The sequence below is a fragment of the Salmo salar genome, chromosome 10 (assembly GCF_965601325.2).
Source record: "Salmo salar chromosome 10, fSalSal1, whole genome shotgun sequence".
Lineage (NCBI taxonomy): Eukaryota > Metazoa > Chordata > Actinopteri > Salmoniformes > Salmonidae > Salmo > Salmo salar.
The window spans coordinates 97,628,622-97,654,871 of record NC_138300.1 but is presented as its reverse complement, the minus strand read 5'-3'; the positions used below and the strand labels follow the sequence as shown (position 1 = coordinate 97,654,871).

General features: G+C 41.1%; 3 protein-coding genes across 5 annotated transcripts in view; 2 read left to right on the top strand and 1 right to left on the bottom strand.

Moving 5' to 3' along the window:
* Positions 1-8,271: 8,271 nt before the first annotated feature.
* cimap1b (ciliary microtubule associated protein 1B) lies at positions 8,272-12,732 on the top strand. Its single transcript, XM_014125027.3, has 7 exons — positions 8,272-8,956; positions 9,676-9,794; positions 9,937-10,140; positions 11,236-11,337; positions 11,531-11,652; positions 11,802-11,942; positions 12,086-12,732. The coding sequence occupies exons 2-7, from the start codon at positions 9,683-9,685 to the stop codon at positions 12,176-12,178; spliced, it is 774 nt and encodes a 257-aa protein (XP_013980502.1). The 5' UTR covers positions 8,272-8,956; positions 9,676-9,682; the 3' UTR covers positions 12,179-12,732.
* Positions 12,733-13,178: 446 nt separating this feature from the next.
* Positions 13,179-18,384, top strand: LOC106561230 (RAB, member of RAS oncogene family like 2B). Its single transcript, XM_082957272.1, has 9 exons — positions 13,179-13,715; positions 13,885-13,914; positions 14,226-14,305; positions 14,936-15,015; positions 15,111-15,165; positions 15,353-15,409; positions 15,487-15,584; positions 15,701-15,784; positions 16,479-18,384. Exons 1-9 carry the CDS (start codon positions 13,609-13,611, stop codon positions 16,683-16,685), a joined length of 798 nt encoding a protein of 265 aa, XP_082813398.1. The 5' UTR covers positions 13,179-13,608; the 3' UTR covers positions 16,686-18,384.
* Positions 18,385-18,779: 395 nt separating this feature from the next.
* The window catches only part of LOC106561231 (SH3 and multiple ankyrin repeat domains protein 3), a 308,236-nt gene continuing 300,765 nt past the window's right edge, over positions 18,780-26,250 (bottom strand). For 2 of the 3 annotated variants that reach the window (XM_082957270.1, XM_082957271.1), the window contains one exon: positions 18,780-24,622. In XM_082957270.1, coding sequence (XP_082813396.1) covers positions 24,058-24,622 — 565 coding nt within the window. In that variant the 3' untranslated portion in view covers positions 18,780-24,057. The remainder of the gene's footprint in view (positions 24,623-26,250) is intronic. The other variant, XR_014379094.1, reaches the window with a different exon arrangement.

The following is a 26,250-nucleotide window of genomic DNA, read 5'->3' as shown; positions in this document are numbered from 1 at the left end:
CACACACCAGGGGAGGGGAGAAATGAGGGATGTTTCAGTTTTAGTATGAACAGTGAGGCTGATTTCTGTCCGGACAGTGAGACCCAATTATGAGCAGTGACAGTTTGGCTGTAGTTGGTAATGCAGGTAAAAAAGTGTGTGTGTGTGTGTGTGTGTGTGTGTGTGTGTGTGTGTGTGTGTGTGTGTGTGTGTGTGTGTGTGTGTGTGTGTGTGTGTGTGTGTGACAGTGGGATAGAGAGGAGCTGAACTGTTTTACAACTGTTTAACACTACTTGAGAACACTAGAGAGCACTGTAATTGACCAGCATCAGTCATCACATATGTGTGGGTGGAAGCTCACACTGTCGAGTTCATTGTCAAATGAGAGGGCTGGATGCTAAAAATAAATAATAATACCATGTATCTCTTGTTTCCAAGCACACTGACAGCACATTTTGTTGCTGTTTACATTTAATTGTTAAATGTATTGATTACATTAAAAGGGGTCTGTCCGTCCGTCTCTCTGTTTACTCTGGAAGCAAGAGACCTACCGTACAGTGAAATTGGACAAATTTCCAATACCTCAGTCATGTGACAGTGGCTTCCAGTCTGTGTATGAGAGCGGAAGTGAAGTGTTGTCAATATTGGCCCGTGTTGACATTCTCTCCAATCTCCTCAAACACACACAGCCAATACCATGGCAATACCTCGGAATATCTATCTTGTCTTCTCATGTTGTCTCAATTACAAATAGGCTACACTACATGGGGCGTTCCACAAAAAGATTTCCTTTAGACCCTTTGATATTTTATGTAGAAATTGTGCACACAATATTGAATTTTAAAAGACTGTTATATTAAATAAAGTGCCCTTTAATATAGACCACATAAAAAATCTGATTTATTGAATGTTCTATATGAATAAAGACTTGCTAAAGTGACCAGATTCTGCATTTTCACATCTCTGTGGGTCCTCTGTGACTTCTAGGAAGATTCTAACCCACTTAACCACAAAATGTCTCCAAGTTATCACAATCATTGTAAAGCCCTAGTTATCTTGTTGCTTTGACAAAGTAATTTCTAAATACATGTGATTGGTGATTCATCCAATCGCATGAAATATCTGTTACAGTACCCAAAAGGTACCCATTTGGTGGGACGTCCAACACATTGACATTTTGGAGAAAAACAACAACTTGCCTTCATAGTAAAGCACAGTACAGCAACACAAATGATTCCAATATGCTGCACAGTCTCACACATTCTGCCTAGAACTAACCTTCCCTTTCATATAGGACAACACTGCCCTCCAGTGTGTCCTTTCCTCAAGTCAGAAACTGTTGTACATGTCTTAGTAAACTGATGGAGAGAATTGTGTTTGACCAAATACAATGCTGTTTTTCAGAGAACAAGTTAACTACTGACTTTGAGCATGCATATAGAGAAGGGCACTCAACTTGTACTGCACGGACTCAGGTGACAGATGATTGGTTAAAATACATGTATAATAAGATGATAGTTGAAGCTGTATTGTTACATTTCAGTGCAGCCTTTGACGTTATTGATCATAAATTGCTATTGAAGAAACTCACTTGCTATGGCTTTACATGCCATCACATGGTTGGATAGTTATTCATCCAATAGAACCCAGAGAGTGTTCTTCTATGGAAGCTTCTCTAACGTCAGATATGTACAGTTTGTGTCCCGTCAGTGTTACTTTTCTCTATTTTTACAAATGCATTTCCACTGGTCTTACACAAAGCTAGAATGACTAAGTATGTGAATGATTCCAATCCACAATCTACATGTCTGCACCCAAAGCCTTACTGAAATGATAAATAAGGAGTTACAGTCAGTATAAGAATGGGTAATTAATGATGAATAATAAACTGGTGTTAAATACATCTAAAACTAAAAGCATTGTATTTTCTTCAAAACATTCTCTGAGACCTAAACCTCAACAGTTGGAGTTGTACATAAAGGATGTGACCATTGAGAAAGTTGAGGAAGCTGGACTCCTAGGTATAATATTGGATGGTCAATTAACATGGTCAAGTTATATTGACAAAGTTGTTGTGAAGATGGGGGAGGGTATGTCTGCTATAATAATATGTTCTTTGTTTTTGACACAAATCAACTGTACTAGTTGTTAAGGCTATGCTCTTGTCCCATTGTGATTACTGTCTGGTAATATGGTCAAGTGCAGCAAAAAAAGACCAAGCAAAGCTGCAGCTGGCTTAAAACAGAGCAGCATCCCTTTCTCTTAACTACACATACAGAACTAACATCAACAACATGCATGCCAGTCTTTCCTGGTTGAGGATTGACGAGAGATTAATTGCTTCTCCTAGTTTTCATGAGAAATATTACTGTGACAAAAATTCCAGATTGTCTGCATAATCAAATAACATTCAGCTCAGACACCCATACATACCCCACAAGACATGTCACCAGGGGTCTCTTCACAGTTCCCAAGTCCAAAATGAATTCACGGCAACACACAGTATTATACAGAGCCATGATCGCATGGAAGTCCTTTCCATCTCCAATGAATCAGGCAAACAGCAAAATGACCTTTCTAAAGCAAATTAAACAACATCTCATAGCACGGTGGGAACTGTGAGGGGACACACACAAACACACACAGACACACACAATTTTTTGGTTCTATTGTTTGTATGTCATTGTATTTTAAATTTGTGTGATTGTCTATCGGTGTATCAGTGTTTTCTTACTTGTCATGCTTCTGAAAAAGCTCACGTGGATCCAAACAAACAGTGACTGGGAAGGAAAACAATCTTTGAAAAACATTTGTTACCAAACCTGGTCCTGGAGATCTTCAGGGTGTGCCGGCTTTTATTCCATCCTGGCACTAAAACAGCCGAACAACCTACGTGATTTTTTAAGTAAAACTTGATTTGTTGAATCTGGGTTATGGTTAGTGACCATTGGACATACACACATGCTAACTGACCTTAGTATTATTCAAAGAGCCCCCCCCCCCCCCCCCCCCCCCGCCCCCCCACACACACACACACCGTCAGCTAGAGGACAGTATGAGAGATGTACAGATGCCCTATCTCAATTTGCAGATGCCCTATCTCAATTTGACCCTGCTCCTCACAGCAGGAAAATAATACTGCAACAACAGGAAATCTTCATTATTGTGTGGATTATAATTCATGGAAATTTTGTACGGGTTGATACATTTTTAGTTAGGGCAAATCAAGTCAGATATTTTAAAATGGAAGTTACAAACCTTAGAAGCCTTTTTAAACATTGAATAAGCTACAATTTGCATTTCCTGCTGCATTTGTTTGTGAAAACAGAGTGATCAAATTACGACAGCAGATCTGTAACTAGTTGTTAGTATTGACAACGTCCCGTTGCTGTGACGACAGCCTATCCCCGCTCTCCAATCTGAGCTGGACATTTCCTATTGATCCCTGGCAGGACCTCATTGGCAGCTCTAACTTATTTACGAACCTGTCACTCCCCACCATCGATCAACATGTCCTTCATCTGAGCCTTAATTATATGCAAAGATTTTCTCATTATTGTGTTTAATCTAATGACAGCAGCCTGCTCCGGCAGGGGCCAGTTCAGAGGTCCTGGAACTATTGGCCCTGGAGGGCAGCGCTACGAGGTGAAGTTTTTAATTAGACAGAGTAATGGGATTCAGACAGAGAGACTCTGATGTCTTTAGAGCTGGAGGTTGGACACATTGGCATGGAAGGCTGTTTAATAGAAACACACGGTCACAGCATCTAACCTTTATTGACCATGTCTCACAGCTTATCACGGTTTAGCATCAGACTCAAGCATCTATAACCCAAATCTATGCAGGAACCAGAGAGATGAGCAGTACAGAGAGATGAGCACCAAACCATGAGTGATGTAGATTTTCATGACATGAAGGCTCTGGAGCCAGTGTCTGCTGCTAGCCAATCATATTTCACCACTAGGGGGTTCCATTTTTTAATGCACCACTATGGAAGAGCTGCCAATTGGGGGGCACTTTGAGTTGTTTAATCTAAATCTCTCCCTCTCTTTTTACATATCTGTCTATTTCACTATATACAATATCTCTCCCTTCCTCTCTTTCCCACTTTTCTTTAGTGCTCTCCAGAGAGCACAGTGCTTGACTTGAAATAGGTGCCGGTACTCATATTGGGTGCCGGTACTGTTTATATTTAGGTGCAGGAGCTCCATAATACTTTTGAGTTCATATTTTATAAGATGAACAGGAGCTCAAGCAGTAAAAAATGTGAGATGCCGGTACTTAGCTCCAGTGAGTTCCTACCCAAGTCAAGCACTGGTGATGCTGATACCTTTATCCAATAAATATAAATATATAACCATGCAAGGACAATAAGTTAAAAAAAATCACTCAAAAGTGAGTGGCTGGGGAGAACATTTCCAAAGGCCATAACTGTGTTTTGACCATAGCAATAAACTGTATGAGGATACATTTATTTGATTATATTTAACCTGCTGATCCTTAATTTTCCAAAAAGGTTTTGTTTCAGTTTTTCATTAATCATCGTTTAACAGTCGGCAGCCTGCTACTCAGATCTCAAACCCAATATAACAATATAAAGCTATGAAATGAGTTTGATAGAGAGATGACAATAAACATGTTTGTTATGGTCTCAATCAGGCCTGGGCATAATTATGTAGGCCTACATGTGACACTATAGAGGTCAGGATGCCAAATGTTTCACTAATGCCAAAGCCACTGTTAGATGAGAGTTTACTTTTATGTGTTCTGCACATTGAAGGCACAGGCACATTTTCAGTCAGTATGAGATGTTAAAACTAATACACCCCGCAATCAATCAATCAATCAAATGTATTTATAAAGCCCTTTTTACATCAGCCGATGTCACAAAGTGCTGTACAGAAAACCAGCCTAAAACCCCAAACAATGCAGATGTAGAAACACGGTGGCTACGAAAAACTCCCTGGAAATGCCAGAACCTAGGACGAAACCTAGAGAGTAACCAGGCTCTGAGGGGTGGCCAGTCCTCCTCTGGCTGTGCCAGGTGGAGATTATAACAGAACATGGCCAAGATGTTCAAACGTTCATAGATGACCAGCAGAGTCAGATAATAATAATAATCACAGGTCAGCACCTCAGGCGTAAATGTCAGTTGGCTTTTCATAGCCGATCATTCAGAGTTAGCAACAGCAAGTGCGGTAGAGAGAGAGTCCAAAGCAGCAGGTCCGGGACAAGGTAGCACGTCCAGTGAACAGGTCAGGGTTCCATAGCCGCAGGCAGAACAGTTGAAACTGGAGCAGCAGCATGACCAGGTGGACTGGGGACAGCAAGGAGTCATCAGGCCAGGTAGTCTTGAGGCATGGTCCTATGGATCAGGTCCTCCGAGAGAAGAGAGAGAGAAAAAGAAAGAAAGAGCGAGAATTAGAGGGAGCATACTTAATCTCTCTAGGATAGGTGGCACCAAATCGTCCCACCTACGTAACAGCCAGTGTAATCCCGTGGCGCGTTATTCAAAAACCTCAAAAATGCAAAAACTTCAATTTTTCAAACATATGACTATTTTACACCATTTTAAAGACAAGACTCTCGTTAATCTAACCACACTGTCCGATTTCAAAAAGGCTTTACAACGAAAGCAAAACATTAGATTATGTCAGCAGAGTACCCAGCCAGAAATAATCAGACACCCATTTTTCAAGCTAGCATATAATGTCACATAAACCCAAACCACAGCTAAATGCAGCACTAACCTTTGATGATCTTCATCAGATGACAACCCTAGGACATTATGTTATACAATACATGCATGTTTTGTTCAATCAAGTTCATATTTATATCAAAAACCAGCTTTTTACATTAGCATGTGACTAGCATGTGACTAGCATTCCCACCGAACACTGCCGGTGAATTTACTAAATTACTCACGATAAACGTTCACAAAAAGCATAACAATTATTTTAAGAATTATAGATACAGAACTCCTCTATGCACTCGATATGTCCGATTTTAAAATAGCTTTTCGGTGAAAGCACATTTTGCAATATTCTCAGTAGATAGCCCGGCATCACAGGGCTAGCTATTTAGACACCCAGCAAGTTTAGCACTCATCAAAGTCAGATTTACTATAAGAAAAATGTTATTACCTTTGCTGTCTTCGTCAGAATGCACTCCCAGGACTTCTACTTCAATAACAAATGTTGGTTTGGTTCAAAATAATCCATAGTTATATCCAAACAGCGGCGTTTTGTTCGTGCGTTCAAGACACTATCCGAAAGGGTAAATAAGGGTGACGAGCATGGCGCAATTCGTGACAAAAAAATTCTAAATATTCCATTACCGTACTTCGAAGCATGTCAACCGCTGTTTAAAATCAATTTTTATGCCATTTTTCTCATAAAAAAGCGATAATATTCCGACCGGGAATCTGCGTTTAGGTAAACAGACAAAAGAAAATAAAGCATGGGGTCGACTCGGGCACGCGCCTAAGCCCATAGTATTCTGATCGGCCACTTGCCAAAAGCGATAATGTGTTTCAGCCAGAGGCTGCCTCGATATCGTTCAGCTTTTTCCCGGGCTCTGAGAGCCTATGGGAGCCGTAGGAAGTGTCACGTTACAGCAAAGATCCTCAGTCTTCAATAAACAGAGACAAGAAGAACAAGATCTTGTCAGAGAGGGCACTTCCTGTAAGGAATCTTCTCAGGTTTTTGCCTGCCATTTGAGTTCTGTTATACTCACAGACACCATTCAAACAGTTTTAGAAACTTTAGGGTGTTTTCTATCCAAATCCAATAATTATATGGATATTCTAGTTACTGGGCAGGAGTAGTAACCAGATTAAATCGGATACGTTTTTTATCCGGCCGTGTCAATATTGCCCCCTAATCCAACAGGTTAACACCATAGTACCCTCCAAACTCTTCATCAATAAAAATATACTAACTAACGTACTAATAATATGCATATTCTAGTTTCTGGGCCAGAGTAGTAACCTGTTTAAATTGGGTACGTTTTTCATCCGGCCGTGAAAATACTGCCCCCTACACCCCAACAGGTTAAACAGCCATCATTAACATTGAGTGGCTGCTGCCAACGTACTGACTCAACTCCAGCCACTTTAATAATGGAAAAATGGATGTAATAAATGTATCACTAGCCACTTTAAACAATGCCACTTCATATGTTTACATACCTACATTACTCATCTCATATGTATATACTGTACTCTATACCATCCACTGCATCTTGCCTATGCTGTTCTATACCATCACTCATTCATATATTTTTTTTATGTACATATTCTTATTAATTCCTTTACACTTCCTTTACACTTGTCTGTATAAGGTAATTGTTCTGAAATTGTTTGGTTAGATTACTCGGATATCACTGCATTGTCGGAACTAGAAGCATAAGCTTTTCGCTACACTCGCATTAACATCTGCTAACCATGTGTATGTGACAAATACAATTTTATTTCATTTGCTGATAATGGGCCTTTGTACGCCTATGTAGATATACCATTAAAAGTCAGATGCTTCCAGCTACAATAGTAATTTACAACATTAACAATGTGTACACTGTATTTCTGATTAATTTGATGTTATTTTAAATGCACAAAAAAGAGGTGCTTTTCTTTAAAAAACAAGGACATTTCTAAGTGACCACAAACTTTTGATAGGTAGTGTATATATATATATATATATATATATATATATATATATATATATATATATATATATATATATATATATTGTAATTGTTTGCATACTGATATGTGACACGTGTTAATGCCAAAGTAACATGCAAAACAGGCAAGCCCCCCATTTTTGCTAAACACGTGGGGCTCAAAATAATGGGTCGCCACTCGCTGAATTAAATGCAATTGTACATTTTAATACTTTGAAAATAAAACGCTTGGTATATGCTCACTGCTCCGTTGACATTTCAGAGATAAGCTTGTTTTAGTGAGAAATCTTCAAAAAAGCACAGGAATTTCGAATAAATATGAAAAGCGTATCCTGAAATATAATACGCCATGTCTCTAAATCGATATCCATTTACCTCTATGAAGAAAGATGACATGTTCAACGGGAAAGTGAGCCTGTCAGATAGACTGCAGCCTTAATTATTGCACACATCAGAGTCAAATACTTTATATAAAACAAACTTCACGTCAGGATAGGCAACCGAAATTAATAATTAATGTATGTGTGTTATAATAAACAGGTAAGGGCGACATGAGCAGCCGCCCAGTGCGACATTTTGCCGGGGGCGGCACTGGGCGGGGACGGCGCTGGGCGCTGAATTGGGGGTTCGCACAGGGTGCCATACAAGTTAGAACCGCCACATACACTTGAAACAAATAGCCACACCGAAAACTGCAGACTAAAATGCTTTCTGCTACTAAGATCAGTGAAATGTAGGCTAAACTGACAACGGATTGAAGGGCAGAAATCTCAACTAGCAAGCAAGTCGCAGCAAAGAAGAACGCTTAGGAGGGGAGAATTCAGGCATAACACCTGTTGTGATTGGGAGTCCCATAAAACAACGCACAATTGGCCCAGCGTCGTCCGCGTTTGGCCGTGATTGTAAATACGAATTTGTTCTTAACTGACTTGCCTAGTTAAATAAAGGTTAAATAAAATAATACAATTGGTTTTCTTCGAGGATTATCTACCCCCCGCCCCTACAGACACACCAAGAAACGAAATGATCTCTTTGAACAAGTTCTGACTGCATTGCATTACTGAAAAAACTGAATCATTTTGTCCTTCATTTTTGGTAATCGTAAACAGGTTTATTTTTTGCCACATTGTGAATTTAAAGCCAACCTGCCTGTCAAAATAGCGTCTCCATGGTAACGTAGTCATAGTGAGCATGAGGACAACCAAAGTCAAACAATCAGAGCTCCCAAGTGTTTGGTCCTAGGGAGCACCCAGTGCGGAGAAGACCAGTGCCGAGAAGACCACGAACAATACAGGTTGGCCATTTAGATCTGGTGGATTTTTCTTATATCAATATTTATCTTGCCAACAGCTGGCTATTTACATAAACGGGCAATTTGAATACAGCCAGACCAGAAGGCAGACGCGCAGTCACATGGTCATGGTCGGTGTGGAAGATATATATATTTTTTATCGCCCGTGTCCTATATTGTCAACAGTATGGTGGTAGGTCTATATTGTTATGATGAATTCATATCTGTTCATAGTTTCAGCACTAGTATGCTGTTATAAACTTTTATTTCAGAGAGAGGTCTCAATTAAGGGGAAATCGTTATGTCTATAAATTAACGTCGAGGCAGTGGAGACCCATAAATAGTATAATTTATGTATTAATATAACTAACTTACAACAGATAAAACAGGGCTATTTTATTGAGTAAAGCAACTAAACAGTCGTCACACTGATTTTGCTCAAGAATTTAAGACATTTTAATGCGCAGCTGAGCACATCCCATTATGACATAAATTATGTGCACACCACTATTGCACCACAGTTAGTTTGGAACACCAACCAAACAGACCAACGAGCTCCAGACACCAGCACTAACTCACCAGCTCTAAAATGTTAGGCAGTTACCCAAATTAAGGCAATCTGCTTTCCACTATCCTAAAAAGGCAGTTTTTAATGAAACACTATTGGTATGAGCATCCAGCAAGTTTAAATTGACTCTAATTCCATCTGTCCTTGTCCACAGACTAATCATGTCAGGCACTGATGTTTGGGTTGGCTCCTGGAGGCCCCACAAGCCTAGAGGCCCCATCGCTGCACTCTACAGCAGCCCTGGACCCAAGTATGCCCTGCCTGGAGCGACAGGTACAACTAACTTAGTGATTGACTGACTTATTGATTTATTGATTGATTTGTTATTAACCTTTTGATTAGTTGGTTGATTGTTTTTTTTATTTTGGGGTATAAAAAGACACATGGGCAATCATCTTCGCCTATTCTTCTTCAGGTCTGAACTACCATGACCCCAGGAAGCTGAAAGCACCGGCCTTCAGTTTTGGGACACGCCATCGCCAGTTCAGCTCAGACTGCTCCCCCGGGCCAGGGTACTTGGTTCCCTCCAACATCACCAGGATTGGGCGTGACGGGACCCCTGCATACTCCCTCTACAGCCGCCCCAATGACCCCCAGCTGTTCCAAACCCCCGGACCTGGTCAGTAACACACACCCTTTCTTTTTTGCTCCATCTGCATGTGTTTTATGTGAGGACGCACAGTGGTGCCTTAATGATACCAGTCAGACAGAATGCGGTGGTACTCTAACAGTGGGTCTAAAATATGACTAACACCTCCTTAACATCTGGAAGATCAACATGCATTGCTTGCTGTTTGGGGTTTTAGGCTGGGTTTCTGTACAGCACTTCGTGACATCAGCTGATGTAAGAAGGGCTTTATAAATACATTTGATTGATTGATTGATGTTACAGTCACAAAAAACAAACTGGTCCTCAGACATCACAGTGTCATTTCACATTTTCTGGTACATTTACATGTTTCTTTTACAGATAGCAACAATTCTATAATTTCCACATCCAATTTAATAAAATGTCAACGTTTCTTTTCAAAAAGTGGGAACCCTTGAACAGACTGAGGAATTGTTTTCAGTGACAATGTTGATAACCTCCGTTCACATTGGTTCTGATCAAGGGCCTATAAATTATGATTTTTCAAACAACACATCTGTCAAGTTCTAAAGCCTAAAATCTGCTATTTATTATTATTTTTTATTTTTTGAAAGATAACTACCAGCTTGCTTAGACAGAGAAAGCCAATAGGCTAATGTAAGACACAACTATTTTAAGAAATGTCCAAATCCACAAACGTTAAATCCTATCTTAACTAAGGTGTGAAGTCTTATCAGGGCCACCAAGGGCCACCAAGGCCAAAGCCTTATATTTTTTCATCATTAAACAACGATCACCTTTGGAATCTATTACATCAGAAGGACATCATCATATCCATTATCAGGACAGACCACCTCCATAGAGGAATGTAGCGGGAAGATAAACAAGGCTAAACATTGGGCTGTGTCTCAAATGGCAACCTTTAGCTCAGGTCCACCTGTACATAAAATGTATGCACGCATGATTAAGTCGCTTTGGATAAACACACACACTTGCGAGTACACACACACACACACACACACACACACACACACACAAGCATGCTCAAAACTCACACCGTCTCTCAGAAACTACACACACATACAGACTCAAGACTTAATTCTAACTGTCTGTTTGGTGTTTCAGGACGCTACTCCCCGGAGAGGTCAGGGAAGTCTGCATATTACTCTGCCCCTGCCTATTCCCTGTCTGCCAGGAGCAAAGGCTTCCGCAATGACCAGACCCCAGGTAAGGTCCTCTTCAATAAATCCAACACTGTGGCTTTAAGCGACATGGAATAGAATGTTAGCTGTAGAATTTTAAAATGTGATCGATCAAATATTCAGTGAGCATGTTCGATGAACACTGAAAATATGATAGAACTGTGGAATAGAATGTTGGTGTATTTACGAAATGTGATTGTTTGTGTCCTCTCTCTCAGGCCCTGCTGCTTACATGCTGCCGTCTGTGCTGGGGCCAGCCACCGTCAACAAAACCTCCGCCCCTAACTTCTCCCTTCGAGGACGCAGCAAGATCGGCAGCTTCCACGAGGACCTGCAGAAGGTAGATCTGACATGTCAAACACAGACTCTTCAAAATTGACATCTCATCTGTCCTCTTTATCGATGATGGACAGATTGAGTTAGTAGGCCTATCGTTCATTGTTTTCTTCCCTCACACTTATTCCCTGTGTGTTTCCATCTGTACATCAGACTCCTGGCCCAGGGACATACAGAGTGGTGGACCCCTGCACCTACAAACACAAACCCCCCCACTACAGCATGACAGGACGCAACAGCATGCCTGGAGACACCACCAGGAAACCAGGCCCTGGAGCTCACCACCCTGAACAGGCAAGACACCTCATCATAACCATATCATACTTCTATAACTGTGTACTTATACAATAATTAAAATAGTCAAATATCTTCAACAAAGTTTGTTTCTACCCTCTGTTGCATGGGTAATGCACTAACTGCCCGTCTTCCGTTCCTAGGTGACCTTCACCAGGATCAAACCTCCTAGCTTCTCTTTCGGAATTCGTCATTCTGAGTTCATCGCTCCGCTTATCGTGGACTTGGCGGAATAGGAACCCTTCCCATTCCTCCATTTACCTCATTCCTTCCCAACATCCCTTTTCCTCATCCCTACCACCTTATCCCAGCAATAAATTCAGCAGTATCAAAATGCTCTACAGTGAAGAAAGTAGTTAATTGTGCCTCATTGTTCTTATGTATTGCCTATCCTGCATGGAGAACCATGATGCTGGAAGACAAGCTAACCTGACAATCACATAATCCTTGTTGATGATTAAAAACAAAAGTATATTTTTCATATGAAGGCTATGTTTTATCACATCAATTTGATTTGAATAACTGAGGAAAACGGCTATCACGCATGCGTGAACGTTATGATTACTTATGTGGGGGAAAAGGATTAGGCTTGTACTACCCAAACACTAGTTCACCTGTGGCCTCCCTTCATATTTTGTGTCACTTGTTGCATGAATGCTATGATTTCGGGAACACTTTTTTTTGGCCTAATACTGTTTTAATTTGCACATATTTTACAACATGAGACTCAGAGTGTGATATTATGCCAAAGGTTTATGACCACTTTCAGTATTAAAATTATTCTGAAATACCTAGTGTTATAATATTTTATTGTTCCAATACCAAAGATGTGGTTTGATATAACATTGATCTGACATGATTCTTCTCAAACCAAAATGACTTGGCTATGTTCACTCACTTTGATGTTATAACACGTCAAACGTGTACAATTGTGGTAATAAATAACGCTAGTTATAAATAAATACATTTTCAACGAATATACTTTTTTCTGTCATGGAAAAATAAACCTTTGGACAATCTTTGGAAATAGCCCAAAATAACCAATTTTCAGGCAATAATAGGAACAGCCTCGTACAAAAAAGGGGGCCTTTAAGCGTCTGCGTTGCATAGAAACAGAAATTCTCCGGAGGAAGCTGTTGCGCCAAAAACATGAAGATGCTAACTACAACGTTTTGAAAACTAGCGTTTTGGCAACGGTAACGTTTTTCTACTTATTTTGCTAGACTACGGACCGCTAAAGCAGGTTGCTAGATATAGCGTTATATCAGGGACATAGAAATATCCCTGACTGTGTGTTATGTTAGCTACCCTAACAGGTAGCCACTGCACTGGCTAGGCTAACGTTACTGTAGACAGCTAACCAACGTCGGGTTGAAAACATGCCCGTTTCGACAGCTAGCTAATAAGTTAACTTAGACATGACTTCGAATGGGTTTGGGTCATATTTTAATTAAATGCATGCAAATATGTGTAGCTATATCTAGTTAGTTAGCTAACGTTAAGCGATTACTTGCCGTTAATCACAGACTAAGTGCATTCCTTTTGCTAGCTAACTTCTAGCCACATACTTTACTGTAACTAGCTAACGTTAGTTTACGTTCGCTAACTAGCTAAGCTGCTGTGAGACGCAGCTCATCCCCCCCCCGCCCCCCCTCCTAAAGGTAGAATGGCAGGGGACGCCAGTGGCATTCCTGAACTGGACCAAGATAAATATGATGCAGATGAAGAAATCAAGATAATCTGCCTTGGAGACAGTGTAGTGGGAAAATCCAAGTAAATTAGATAGGGAGCATGCCATCTTTTTCTTGTCATTTTGTCACTGCAAATACATCTTAAAGATGCTGAACGTTCTCAGTAAAGGTAACTACATTTTATATCAGCAGTAGTGCTTACTGTTTGTGACCCAGGAGAAGATGTTAACAACTGCTTCTTTGTTTTACAGGTTGATGGAGAGGTTTCTGATAGACGGATAGTATCCTTTCTCACACTGGCGCTCTCATCTATGATTTCTGTAATTGGGTTTTGAGTGTTGCATGATCGCAGAAGAAATTCATCAGTCTTTTAGCTTGATGTAGCTAACTAAGTAACGTTTTGTATTGCCTAATATTGATAGTATTAAACTGAAAGAAACCCAATGCCTTCTCAATAGTTCATGCAGTAACTGATTTGGCTTGTAGCAGGTTAGTCATCCAGTGTGCCGACAGGCCTTTTGACCAGCAATGTGTAGCTACAGTATAGAGTGTTGACAAAGTTGTTTATTCTATTCCCTAACTTGTTCTCCAGTCATCCCCAGCAGCTGTCAACCTATGCCCTGACGCTCTACAAATACACTACCACCATCGACAGCAAGGCTGTATTAGTAGGTATGTTTATCAATTGTTTTGTTATCAACAAGACCATGGTGATTGCCTACGGAGCTGTGAAGGGAACGGCACCTCCATACCTTCAGGCTCTGATCAGGCCCTACACCCAAACAAGGGCACTGCGTTCATCCACCTCTGGCCTGCTGGCCTCCCTACCTCTGCGGAAGCACAGTTCCCGCTCAGCCCAGTCAAAACGGTACACTGCTCTGGCACCCCAATGGTGGAACAAGCTCCCTCACGACGCCAGGACAGCGGAGTCAATCACCACCTTCCGGAGACACCTGAAACCCCACCTCTTTAAGGAATACCTAGGATAGGATAAAGTAATCCTTCTAACCCCCCCCCCCCCCCCCCTTAAAAGATTTAGATGCACTATTGTAAAGTGGTTGTTCCACTGGATATCATAAGGTGAATGCACCAATTTGTAAGTCGCTCTGGATAAGAGCGTCTGCTAAATGACTTAAATGTAAATGTAAATCAACATGTCTGGTTTAGACTGAAGAGTTGTTAAGGCTATAGTAAACTGATTGGTTATTGCTGTGAACCATAATCTTGACATTATGTTATCTGGTTGACTTGCTATCTGTTTGGTTGCCTTCAGCTGTGTTTGTGCTTATGTCTGCCCCAAAGACTTCTGGCATACGGCCGGACAGGAGAGGTTCCAGAGCATGCATCCCTCGTACTATCACAAGGTTCACGCCTGTATCATGGTAAGACTTCACACTAGCTGCTAAGACAATAACATTACTTCAAGGCTCATACTTATGTCATAGCCTGTATCATTGACTGTACTTGTCTTTGTCAGGTGTTTGATGTGCAGAGGAAGATCACCTATAAGAACCTGACCAGCTGGAGTACAGGCCTGAGGGGAGTACAGGCCTGAGGGGAGTACAGGCCTGAGGGGAGTACAGGCCTGAGGGGAGTACAGGCCTGAGGGGAGTACAGGCCTGAGGGGAGTACAGGCCTGAGGGGAGTACAGGCCTGAGGGGAGTACAGGCCTGAGGGGAGTACAGGCCTGAGGGGAGTACAGGCCTGAGGGGAGTACAGGCCTGAGGGAGTACAGGCCTGAGATCCCCTGTGTGGTGGTGGCTAATAAGATAGATGGTGAGTCCAGCCACACAGGCTAATTCTAATAATATTTTATTTTTACTTTATTTGTATTTTTACTCTGTTGTTTGCAGCTGATATGAAGGTGACCCAGAGGAACTTTAACTTTGCCAAGATGCAGGGACTTCCTTTGTACTTTGTATCTGCTGCTGATGGGACCAACCTAGTCAAGGTGAGGATGGACAACATTGTCCTTAAGAGACACACAATACTCTGTATACTATATTCCTTTGCTTAATAAAACTAAAACTTGGAAAACCCTTTTCTGTCTTTCAAAATGTTTCCCAGATGTTCAAAGAAACAATCAAAATGGCAATGTCTTACAAGCAGAACTCTAGTGACTTCATGGATGAAGTAATGCAGGAGCTGGAGGTACAGTACATATTTCCCTCTCTGGATATTAGCTCACTGATATTGTACACTTATCTTTTGCTGTTTCCATCTCCTTAATTTACAGCGTTTAGGGTCTGCTCTTCAAGGTTGCTCCCCACCCAAGGAAATGCTCAGGTAATGAACCTAAACAAAGCTAGGGGTGAGGGAGCAGAGTATCTGCCATGCCCTTGATAAACAGAAGAGCAGAACCAGAAGGCAGCAGTTTTCTGAGGTCTATTTGAAAGAAGTGCCATCATGTGTGTTCAATGTCTGATTGATCAGAAACTCAGCTGATACTGTCAGCTTACTAAACATGTGACTGACTTGAATTCATGCCAGAACCAGCTTCGCTCGATGTATTTGACTGACTGGATAAGATTACCTTTAAGTCGTTTAGCAGGCTGACTCAGCTAAATTATATTGCCACAAGCAGCACTGCAGATATTGCGATGAGCAAGATGCATGTCATTTTTTCACAGTCACACACAGTATCTGCGCATGTGCACGGGTTTACTTCACACTTTTACAATGTGGTAGCCACGGGACCAAAACGGCAGAGAAGTTGAGCCTCGCGCTTCAACGCTGTTAGTTGTTGGGGAAATTGACTCACTATGCTGTTTACTTTCTGCATCCATGTCATATCGCTGAGTCTACCTTTTAATAATACGTTTTTTTGTTCATCCTTGACCTGTAGAACTTTGAGCTGGAGCAGAAGAAGGAGGAGTCGTTAGAGATGGCTGAGGGACTGAAACCAGAGAGCCCCGAGTCTGGCTGGATGTTGATGTGGATACATTATCCTCACATTATGGACACATTATCTTTACATTATACTGGCATTGTGAATATGAGGGCAGATTCTGACTGCACTGCAGCTATGGATGCTGTGGATATGTTATCCTAACTGTGTTGACATGATACCTCTTTGCCATGGGAGAGCTGTGCTCCAGAGTCTGTAACTGATGTTGTGGATATGTTATATTCACATTATTCTCACATTGTGGACATGTTGTCCTTACGTCCTAATATTTGTATTTTTTTTGTTTTATTTTATGCCATGGAAGAGACATGCTTTTGTGGGGCTGATGCTGCAGAAAATGTTAACCTATGAGCCATATAATAGTAGTGACCTATGAGAGCTGGGGCATTCTATTGATGTGAGAACAAACATATTGTAGGATAGATGTTGTGGCAGGCATGGTGAACGTGTGCCAGTGTTTGACGCAGGCTATTTGAGGTTAATCTAGAATGTGATGCGTTGTAAAATGTGGGACACGCTCTATACCTATAATCCCTATTCTTGCTATTTTATGATAGCAAAGTGAAACTGTGAATGTGAACTCTCTTTGCTACTTTGTCATCAGCTTTCGCCCTCTTATGCCTTTACCATGTGTGGCATGTGTATGGTGATTTGTACAATGTGATAGTGAAGTACATGTATGTAAAGGCTGCTATTGTTGCTCTTAAGTGCTACAGTGTAAAGCCAGCGCTTTTATAGGTCATGCCTTTAATGTATCTTAACCAATGAATGTACCTTGTAACCATGTGATGGCATTAGCGACTCTGGTTTTACTCCTCAACACTTGTGACCTGGCTGCATCAGTAAAAGACTGCATCAATGTCACCAATAATTAATTCCAGTGCAGTTACTGGTTAGTTATCAATGTACAGGTTAGATATACACTGAGTGTATATCTCACCCCCCACCCCTTTTGCTCTCAGAACAGCCTCAAATCATCGGGGCATGGACAGTACAAGGTGTCGAAAACATTACACAGAGATGCTGGCCCATGTTGACTCCAATGCTTCCCACAGTTGTGTCAAGTTGGCTGGATGTGCTTTGGGTGGTGGACCATTCTTGATACACACGGGAAACTGTTGAGTGTGAAAAACCCAGCAGCGTTGCAGTTCTTGACACAAACCGGTGCGCCTGGGAACTACTACCATACCCGGTTCAAAGGCACTTAAATATTTTGTCTTGCCCATTCACCCTCTGAATGGCGCACATACACAATCCATGTCTCAAGGCTTAGAAATCCTTTAACCTGTCTCCTCCCATTCATCTACACTGACTGAAGTGGATTTAACAAGTGATATCAATAAGGGATCATACAGTAGCTTTCACCTGGTCAGTCTGTCATAGAAATAACAGGTGTTCTTACTGTTTTGTACACTCAGTGTAAAGTGTTGCAGAAGTACTGAAGATACCTCAGAACTACAACGAATGACCACTTCTGAGGTTCTCGATCTAAGTGTAGACCTCTTCAGGCTGGATTCAATCCGTATCCCTGAGGTATCCCGAGCTGAAATGTAAAGGTAATTTCCAAATGAGCTGACATTTTGCAGCGTTTACAATGAAGGCAGTCTCTGCGAATGCAGGAATATTGCCTTTAAATTGAGCTATAATGCAGATACAGATTCAATTGAGCTCTTAAAGTGATGTTCCAGTGGTTTTGCATTATTCATTAGTTTTGAAAGTAGTGATCACGAGGCAAATGGGTCCCCGAAAATGTTGCACAATTGTGTACTACGTCATCCATTTTGTATGATATGTTCTGTCCTGTAATAAAAAATGTTGGTTACAAAATCCAATTTGTACAATATGTTACGGATTTGTCAGTTCTTAAGATCCTGGACTGCATATTTAATGTTGCGTATGGAAAATACCTTTGTTTATCAGATATCTCATGTATCCTATGAACTGTGATAATTTGTCTCTGTTGCCCGTGTGCTTCACTCTCAAGGTTTTAGCCAAGGTTGTTAGTGTAATTTCAACCACCTTCAGAAATAAACATTTTATGTGCACAGCTCAAATGTTAACAATTAATACATTTTTGAATTCTGTAATGACTACTGGGAAACTGCAGAGCCACAAGGCTGCAAAGGGTCTCTGAGTTTCCAGGGGAAAAATACAGGTCAAAACTGACATGGCAGTTGGCACAGCTAAAACTCTGGCCAAAGTAGATCTCAGCAGCAAGACCAATGAGGAGCCGACACACAGAAGTCATGTTTTTAATTATAAATGTATTACATAATATAACAAACATAGATCTCTGTGGTGGAGCCATCACAGCACTCAGGTCTCTGGACCTGCCTCAGCCTCACTACCCCGCCTCCCTTCTCTATATGTTCCCTTATGGATGATAAGAGAACCATGCCTCTGGGTGAAAAGGGTTCTTGTCAATGGTGCAACTAACCGTAACGTGTTTAATTTTTTTTTTAATGTTGTTCTTTTTCCAGACATCTACTCAATGGCCAGTGTGTCCTCTCTTCTATTCCAAGTCTATACCCACACACCTTTCAGCACGGTGCGTTTGGGAGTAGACACTCAGATGCTAGTTAGAAGCAGGTAGCCTAGGTGTTTCCCTCTCTACAGACCATTTGAATTTCAGCAGGAAAATTACACTTGAGTATGCCCTTGCTGTATCTGAGATTACATAGAACTGTATCTTAAAATAGTCACAGTAACACTGTCTGGCGAAAATCTGTACATATATAGCACCAAAGTGAACGCTACTATTTTATTCTAGTTAGCTAGCGATCTGACCTTTCACATTTTCACCTCCTACCACATGTGACATATGCTGTCAGGATTCATTCAACAATGCTAAACTATTGAATAACATAAATCTACTGAGGTTGACATTGTGTTCATCATTAGTTTCAGCTAAGCTACAGTTCTGTGTGGAGTTCAGTGTCTTGAAGAAGATATGGGATGCCTGGGGGATCAAGAGGAGGGGATGTTTAGATGGGCCAGGCATGGTCCAGACATGGCCTGTAATAGATCCACCCTGTTAAACTTCACAGTGCAAACAAGGAGAAAATCAACAATGAAAGAAAAACCCCTTTGAATGATGATAAGATCATTTGATCCAGTGGTGGGTCTACCAGATCCCCCTGGATTAAACAATAGGAATCACGACTCCGTCTCACCATGTAGATTGTGCTTTGTTGATTAGAAAAGAAGATGAAGTCGACCGTACAGAGAAACTCATTGGTGTGAATGACGTGTCTGCCTCAGCTCTCTGTGTCCTGTAGCATGTGTTTGCATCTGTATAAGCTACCTGTGGTCAACCCACTGAGGGGTCCAACTAGGTTCTCCATCACTAGATTCTTTCCTAACCAGGAAAGCAACTGGAGTCCAAGCTGCACTGTGTATATGAGCACACGTGCATGCCTGCATGTGTGTACAGTATGTGTGTATGTATGTGCTGTGTGTAAACCCATGTCAGCATCTCTCAGCATCAGTTAGACAAGCTGTATAACTCATCACAGTTAAACCAAACAATACTTTGATACCTTGTCTCAAAAATATAAATATAAATGTTAATAATGCAAGCTCATAAAATCCATTTTTCAGTTTATATATATATTCCTTTACAAAACATAAAAACGTCTGCAGTTCCACTCCAAAAAGGTTGTGTCCAGACAGTGAAGCTAAATGAATGTCTGTAGTTCTCAAGATTCCCAGGAGATGGCACCATATTAGTGAGTAACAGCTCAACAACATCCAGACTAAGGTAGTACTAAGGAAGAAGAAAAATATACCATTGAAAGTTTATTTTTTGGCACGTTTTTCCTTCTTTGTTTTTTTGTTGTCAGTCCTCTTCAAAATCACCTCATCATAGCATACCCTTAAAAACTCTGAACGTCTGAAAAGGGAAAAGAGGACAGAGTGTATAACTGGATGAAACGGGGAGCAGAGGGCCAGTGCTTCTGGTCATGGAGAGAGTCATAGAGAGGTGTTGTAGAGCAAATGGTAATACTGTAATTGTCTGTGTCTCTGTCTCCCATTAAAGCCACAGCCCAAACCCTGCCCACTGCCGATTCCCCCACACACACAGACAGGGGCTACACAGGAACAGACAGAATGTAATAAATAAAAATTGAAGTTCTCCCCAGTATATTCTCTCTCTCTCTCTCTCTCTAATAGATATCAAAGGGTCCTGTAATGATTATACATCTGGATTTCAGTGTGTGCACCACGTGTGTGACACAGCCACTGCCAGGAATCTCTGATGTAATTAAGGCTACAGCGGACCACCTTTGAGGGTTTGAACAACTTACACGCACACCTACCACCTACCACACACATACACACCCAGCACACATACATACACACACTACCACACACACACACACACAGCAGAGAGGGGGTTGTGTACAGAGAGTCAGGGTGTTCCTCCAGTCACAGCATACATGCACTGTAATGATGGGTGGCTGTAATGCTAGCACCTTGTTTTGTGCAAATCATCTCCTAGTTCATAGAAAATAATAAAAATCGGATCACACCTTTTTTCCTAGGTGGTTAACTATGCATATATGCCAAACATTCATATATATATATATATATATATCTATAGAATTTTTGATTTTCAAAAATGTATATGAAAACTATCATATATATACATTGCTTGTGATTAATATAAAAAGCAAATATTCGTGTTTTGTTCAGATTTCCTTTTGAGAGGATCTACTATTTTTTGTTTCTCCTTTTCTTAATGTTCACTCTGAAATTCATGTTAGGTGAGTGAATAGAAAAATGTATCTTCTAAACATCATAATCCAAGAGCTACAAAATCCACACCTCCATTATAGAAACACAAACCAACAATCAACCCAACACAAAAGCCAAGGAGTCAGGCGGTATGGTAGTGTCCCAAATTATATCCTTTTCCTTATATAGTGCCCCAAAATGTAAATCTCTGATCAAAAGAAGGGCACGGTAGGGTTAAGGATGTCATTTGGGACAACACCCATGTCACCAGAGTCAGAAGTGAAATCATCTGTGAGGTCCGATGTGAGACAGTGAGCGTTATCCCTACAACGTTGACACAACATTGAATTTAACACCCGCTTACTCAAAACGGTGACAAAATAAAGTTTCACAGAGATAGTTTGGACTGGTGTGTGGCTCCGTGACAAAGATATTCACTTAGCATAAAGGTTTCAGTGCTGCTGTTGACTAGTAAAGGTTTTAGTGGTTGTAGTGTCCACCATTCAGGGGACTCCGTTATACAACAATGTAGATATAAATGTATTATAGAGAACAGACATGCTTCACTGTTGTGACACTCCAATATACTACATATTCTTTACCTACAAATAGCAATAATAAACTTGTATAATAGGAAATCATGTCAGCTCTTTATAAGACGCTCATGACAGTTCTATCATGACAGTTCTATCATGTCAGTTCTAACATGACAGTTCTATCATGACAGTTCTATCATGTCAGTTCCATCATGACAGTTCTATCATGACAGTTCTAACATGACAGTTCCATCATGACAGTTCTATCATGTCAGTTCTATCATGACAGTTCTATCATGACAGTTCTATCTGCAGTATTCAGAACATTTCTTCCTCCTGAACACACCATTGTTGTTCTCCCAGAGAGTATGGATCTAACGCTGTGCTGTTGTGTGAATGACACTCACTGTCTCTGACTGTTGAGAGAAGCAACTCACATTACAATTGTTGATTTTGTTTTTTTAAACACCTTTCTTAAGACATCTGTTCTCCCAAACCATGGTCTCAGATGTATGTAAGGATGCTACCGGTCTTAGTTTGGATGAGAACTGTGTGTGTATGTGTGTGTATGTGTGTGTGTCTGCGTGTGTGAATGTAAGGGTGTTATTTGTTTGACTATGTGACTGTTCATGTGTGTATATATATGTCTCTATATCTGAGTATGTGTTGAGGTCACAGGGTCACTGGGGTTAAACTGGGATGTCACACCCCTCACTGTGTGGGATGCCCTTCAGTATGACGGAAGACCGTAAGAAAACAAACAGAAATTAAACCACAACCCTCTTTTCAAGATGTGATGCAACTTTTCATGCTTCTGTTCAGGAAAGGGTGACCATGTAAGGACAGTTCATCAACAGTGGGTTGTATATAGAATACCATGTATAGTTTTACTAAAGTTGTATATTTTATGACAAAATTTAATTTGTATATATCTATTAACTTTTTTTCAAATATATATATTTATATAATTGGTAAAAACAAGTAAATTATTGGTTCAATAAATGTTAAAGTTTTCTCTCTGTCCTTTGTCTAGAAGTAGGAGTCAGATGCTCTTTAGTTTATTACATATCTTCATTTCAACATTCTGTCGTTTTTTTCCCCCTCAAAACTATTTAAATACATTTATATCATATTTATCTATAATATTCCCTTTGGAAACCAAAAGCAAAATGTTTTGATTATGAAAAAAGCCACTAGTGTTGGTTAAACATTCTCCAAATATAATAGATAGCAGTGTCAGTCCTCAAGAAGGTCCCAGGATGGAGGAGTTTTCCCTATGTGGTCTCCAACGCGGAGCTCCGTCTCTGGGCTCAAGTGTCTGTAGTTTAATTACAATGCCAGGCAGAGAGGAGAGAGGCCCATGTCAGTACTGTCAGTATGTCAACATTATGTCAGTTCTAGGTCAGTACTGTGTCTATACGCCTGTGTTCGCTGTAGCTGAGCAGATCTCTGAACTTTCCTTATGGTTAGAGATTCATCCTCCTCCTTCTTCATGCAAACAGGGAATCCTTCTGAGGCCAAAAACAGCAGGCAAAGAGATAGAGGGAAGGGATGGAGGGAGAAAGAGAAGGAGATGTACAAAGAAGGAATGGTCTGTGGGAGAGGTTAAAGGTGTGACTAGAGGAGCAACAACAGAAGCTGGTACAAATTAAATGTTCTAATAGGAGCTCATGCAAGATTCTCTCCTGCAAAGAATTTCTTCAAAGTAGAAGTCTAAGTATTGTTATCCATTTGTTTACTCCAATTAGGGCAGGGGTGGTAGGCATAGGGGAATTTAATAAAGGAAAATATATTTAATTAGTTTACTCCAATTTGGGGAGGGGTGGTAGGGTTAGGGGGAAAAATATATACACTACCGGTCAAAAGTTTTTGAACACCTACTCATTCAGTGCAGTGCTGAGAGTATAAATACAAAAACGTACACTTTCAGAAACATCAAAATGAAAACAAATTCACCTAAAAATTAAAACTAGCTGCACCTAAAATGAAAACTAGCTCCACCTAAAAATGGAGCTAGTTTAAAAGCTCTCTCTTGTTTTCTCTCTGTTTCTGTCTCTCTCTCCATCTCCCTCTCTCTCTCTTTCTCCATCTCCCTCTCTCCATCTCCCTCTCTCTCTCTCCCCCATCTCCCTCTTTACCCCTCTCTCTCCCTCTCTCTCCACATCTCCCTCTCCCCATCTATCTCTCTCCATCTCCCTTTCTTTCTCTCCCTCTCTATCTACCTCTCTCTCTCATAGCAGGGGTCAGCTCTCCAGCAGTTGTTTAAGTGCTCGTTCGATGTTCATGCGGTGTCCCACGCGCGTCACCCCCAGCTCAGCAAAGTCATCCTTGGTGAGTGCCGGGAGGTGCGAGCCCTCGATCTCGTGCTCTTGAAAGCCGGCTCTGTGCTCCCCCAGGTTGATGCTCTCCAGCCAGTCTCCAACGTCGTACTTGTTCCACAGGTGGAGGGGCTTCTGGTGGAAGGGCCTGAGGGCCAGGAGGGGCGAGCCCAGCCCGGGGGAGTGACAAGGGGACGGGGAGGGTGAGCGGGACCGGGCGCTGGAGCTCCTCATAACAAAGCGTACCTCTTTGGGCTCATGGTGCAGGCTGAGGCTGGACGACTTGAGGATGGTGTGGTGCGGCGTGGTGGGTGAGGTGGGTAGGCCGAAGCCTGGGAGTCGGCTGAGGGGGTCACCACGATCCGGGGAGCCCGAGCCAGGGCTTGGAGTGCGGCGTGTAACGGGAAAGCGGCTGCCAGGCCGGATGGTGTAGGTGGTGCCGTAGCTTCTCTGGGAAATGGTGTGGAGCTCTCCTAGACTGCTGAAAAGTCTGGAGGAGAGAAATATGAAGAGAGAGAAAGAGAAAGAGAGGGAGGTTAGGAGGTGAAGAGGGTGAGAGGGATACAGAGAAAGAAAGATACAGAGAGAGCAAGCGCAATGGGATGTAGAGAAAGAAAGGCAGAGGTAAAGAGATATTAGAACAACATCACCGTGTTTTTATCTATAAAGCTTCACACAAGTAGAAAGAGCCATTTGATCTGTTGAGCCTTTGGAACATCAAGCCACTCAATGTGGGCTGCAAGGTTAGTGACTGTTAGTGAGAGCAAGCTAGGTAACCTCACAGCAAGATCAAAAGCTTCAGTATTTTCAACTATTTAGTTGGATCATGACTTAAAGGCCTACTACAGGATGGCCCACTCTCCTTGGGCTCAGGAGAGAGGAACATGGTAAAGCATGTGACAGAGCAAAAATGTGTTCTATAGTGCCTTCAGAAAGTATTCATACCCCTTGACTTATTCAAAATTTTGTTGCGTTACAGCCTGAATTCAAAATGGATTAAATTGATTTTTTTCTCACCCATCTACACACAATACCCAGTAATGACGAAGTGAAAACATGTTTGTAGAATTTTTGCAAATTTATTGAAAATGAAATACAGAAATATCTAATTTACATAAGTATTCACACCACTGAGTCAATACTTTTAAGAAGCACCTTTGGCAGCGATAACAGCTGTGAGTCTTTCTAGGTAAGTCTCTAAGAGCTCTGAACACCTGGATTGTGCAACATTTACCCATTATTCTTTTCAAAATTCTTCAAGCTCTGTTAAATTGGTTGTTGATCATTGCTAGACAACCATTTTCAGGTCTTGCCATAGATGTTCAAGTAGATTTAAGTCAAAACTGTAACTCGGCCACTGTCTTCTTGGTAAGCAACTAGTGTAGATCTGGCCTTGTATTTTAGGTTATTGTCCTGCTGAAAGGTGAATTAATCTCCCAGTGTCTGGTGGAAAGCAGACTGAACCAGGATTTCCTCTAGGATTTTGCCTGTGCTTAGTTACATTTAGTTTATTTTTATCCTGAAAAATCCTCAGTCCTTAACCATTACATGTATCAAAGCTGGGACCGAGAGACTGAAAAACAGCTTCCATCTCAAGGCCATCAGACTGCTTAAAAGCAACCACTAACTCAGAGAGGCTGCTGCCTACATTGAGACCCAATCACTGGACACTTTAACACTTTAATAAATTGATCACTAGTCACTTATACAATGCATTCTAAATAATACCACTTTAATAATGTTTACATATCTTACATTACTCATATCACATGTATTTACTGTATTTTATATCATCTGTTTCACCTTGCCTATGCCGCTCGGCCATGTCTCATCCATATACTTACATGTACATATTCTCATTCACCCCTTTAGATTTGTGTGTATTATGTAGTTGTTGGGGAATTGTTAGATTACTTGTTAGATATTACTGCACTGTCGGAACTAGAAGTACAAGCATTTCGCTTCACTCGCATTAACATCTGCTAAACATGTGATTTGATTTGATTTTGACAAGCATACCCATAACATGATGCAGCCACCACTTTGCTTGAAAATATAGAGAGTGGTACTATTGGATTTGCCCCAAACATAACACGTTGTATTCAGGACACATTTTTT